The following is a 1,466-nucleotide window of genomic DNA, read 5'->3' as shown; positions in this document are numbered from 1 at the left end:
GTGTCTTCTCCTGAAGGCGACATGAAGCGCATCAACGTGACGAACCCAGCAGAGAACTCTGTGATCATCCAGGACCTGCTGCCCAATCACTCCTACCTGTTCAAGGTGAAGGCTCAGAGCCAGGAGGGCTGGGGTCCAGAGAGAGAGGGCGTCATCACCATCGAGTCTGCTGTCGACCCCAAGAGCCCCCTCAGCCCCATGCCAGGTACTGGTCCAGTAACCCACAGAGACCGTGACTTTATCAGTCAGTGTCAGTGTCCGTCAGTGTCTGAGCTCTCCTCTGTCGCTGCAGGATCTCCCTTCACTCTGAGCACCCCCAGTGCTCCAGGGCCCCTGGTCTTCACGGCTCTGAGTCCCGACTCTCTGCAGCTCAGCTGGGAGAAACCTCGCAAACCCAACGGAGACATCCTGGGCTACGTGGTCACCTGTGAACAGCTGCACGGTGGAGGTGAGTCTTCTGCTTTGTAGTTATTTTTGTGTAAGACGACACCCTCACTTCACCTGTCCCCTCTTCACTCTCGGTTGTGAACTTGTGTTTTTCTGATCCTCTGTTGTTTCCAGGTGACGTGCGTTCCTTCCAGGTGAACGGCGACAGCGCTGAGACCAGTCTGACCGTCCCAAACCTGACTGAGAACGTCCCCTACAAGTTCAAAGTCCAGGCTCGGACCACACAAGGCTTTGGTCCAGAGCGGGAGGGCATCATCACCATCGAGTCTCAGGATGGAGGTGAGATGAATTTCAGTTCATCACTTCCTGTGACTGACGTGTCAGACCAGTCAGCTCTGAGCTGCAGTATGAGGTCAGGACTCCAGGATTAAAATCTGCATGTCTTTTCCCTCCTCACCCTCTGCAGGTGCACTGTCTCAGTTCAACAGCCAATCAATGACGACGAGGGATGTCTTCCACCTGCCGACAGAAGTCAGCACACGGACCAACGTCTCACACACCATGCTCAACGACCCCTACTTCTCAGGTACAGACACGGTTTTAGCGTGAGCTCTGTTCTGCTGTAAATAAGAGTTATTGACTGATGAATGAGCTGCTGTCTTTCTCTGACAGACGGGATGATGATGACCACACAGCACACAGAGACCAGCGGCATGCTGACTCGTCAGATCACCAAGGAGGTGGTTCAGAGGAGCGTCATGGGCGGGACGACTGTCACCAAGAAGATGTTCTACGAGTCATAAGATCTTATTTAACTAAATGTCCAACATGATCATATCTGAGATTCTCTCACACACTCAGTGTTTATTTTATGTGTGTGTGAGCAGTAAACAAAGGAGAAGAGAGTTCCTTCATGTCTGTTACAAACTGTGTGTCTTCCACAGACCAGGTTCATTTAATGTTTCCATTACTGTCACTGTTGCTTCTCATGTTTTCACTCGTTTCTCCACCTTCATCCTCATCTAGTGTAAAACTCCCTCTATGGTTCAGGTCTGATCACACACACCAGGGCTTTAAAC

At 51.4% G+C, this 1,466-nt stretch overlaps 1 protein-coding gene across 1 annotated transcript; it reads left to right on the top strand.

Annotated features, from left to right (window-relative positions):
• The first annotated feature begins 18 nt into the window (after window positions 1-18).
• On the top strand, window positions 19-1,460 carry LOC111656445 (integrin beta-4-like). The gene is made up of 5 exons (XM_023408151.2): window positions 19-205; window positions 293-448; window positions 562-726; window positions 854-973; window positions 1,060-1,460. Exons 1-5 carry the CDS (start codon window positions 22-24, stop codon window positions 1,188-1,190), a joined length of 756 nt encoding a protein of 251 aa, XP_023263919.1. The 5' UTR covers window positions 19-21; the 3' UTR covers window positions 1,191-1,460.
• Window positions 1,461-1,466: the final 6 nt, after the last annotated feature.

The sequence above is a fragment of the Seriola lalandi genome, unplaced genomic scaffold (genome assembly GCF_002814215.2).
Source record: "Seriola lalandi dorsalis isolate HSWRI2012SDOR001 ecotype SW California unplaced genomic scaffold, Sedor1 jcf7180001976350, whole genome shotgun sequence".
NCBI lineage: Eukaryota > Metazoa > Chordata > Actinopteri > Carangiformes > Carangidae > Seriola > Seriola lalandi.
The sequence above is the reverse complement of the archived record's forward strand: the minus strand, read 5'-3'. Positions and strand labels throughout refer to the sequence as shown.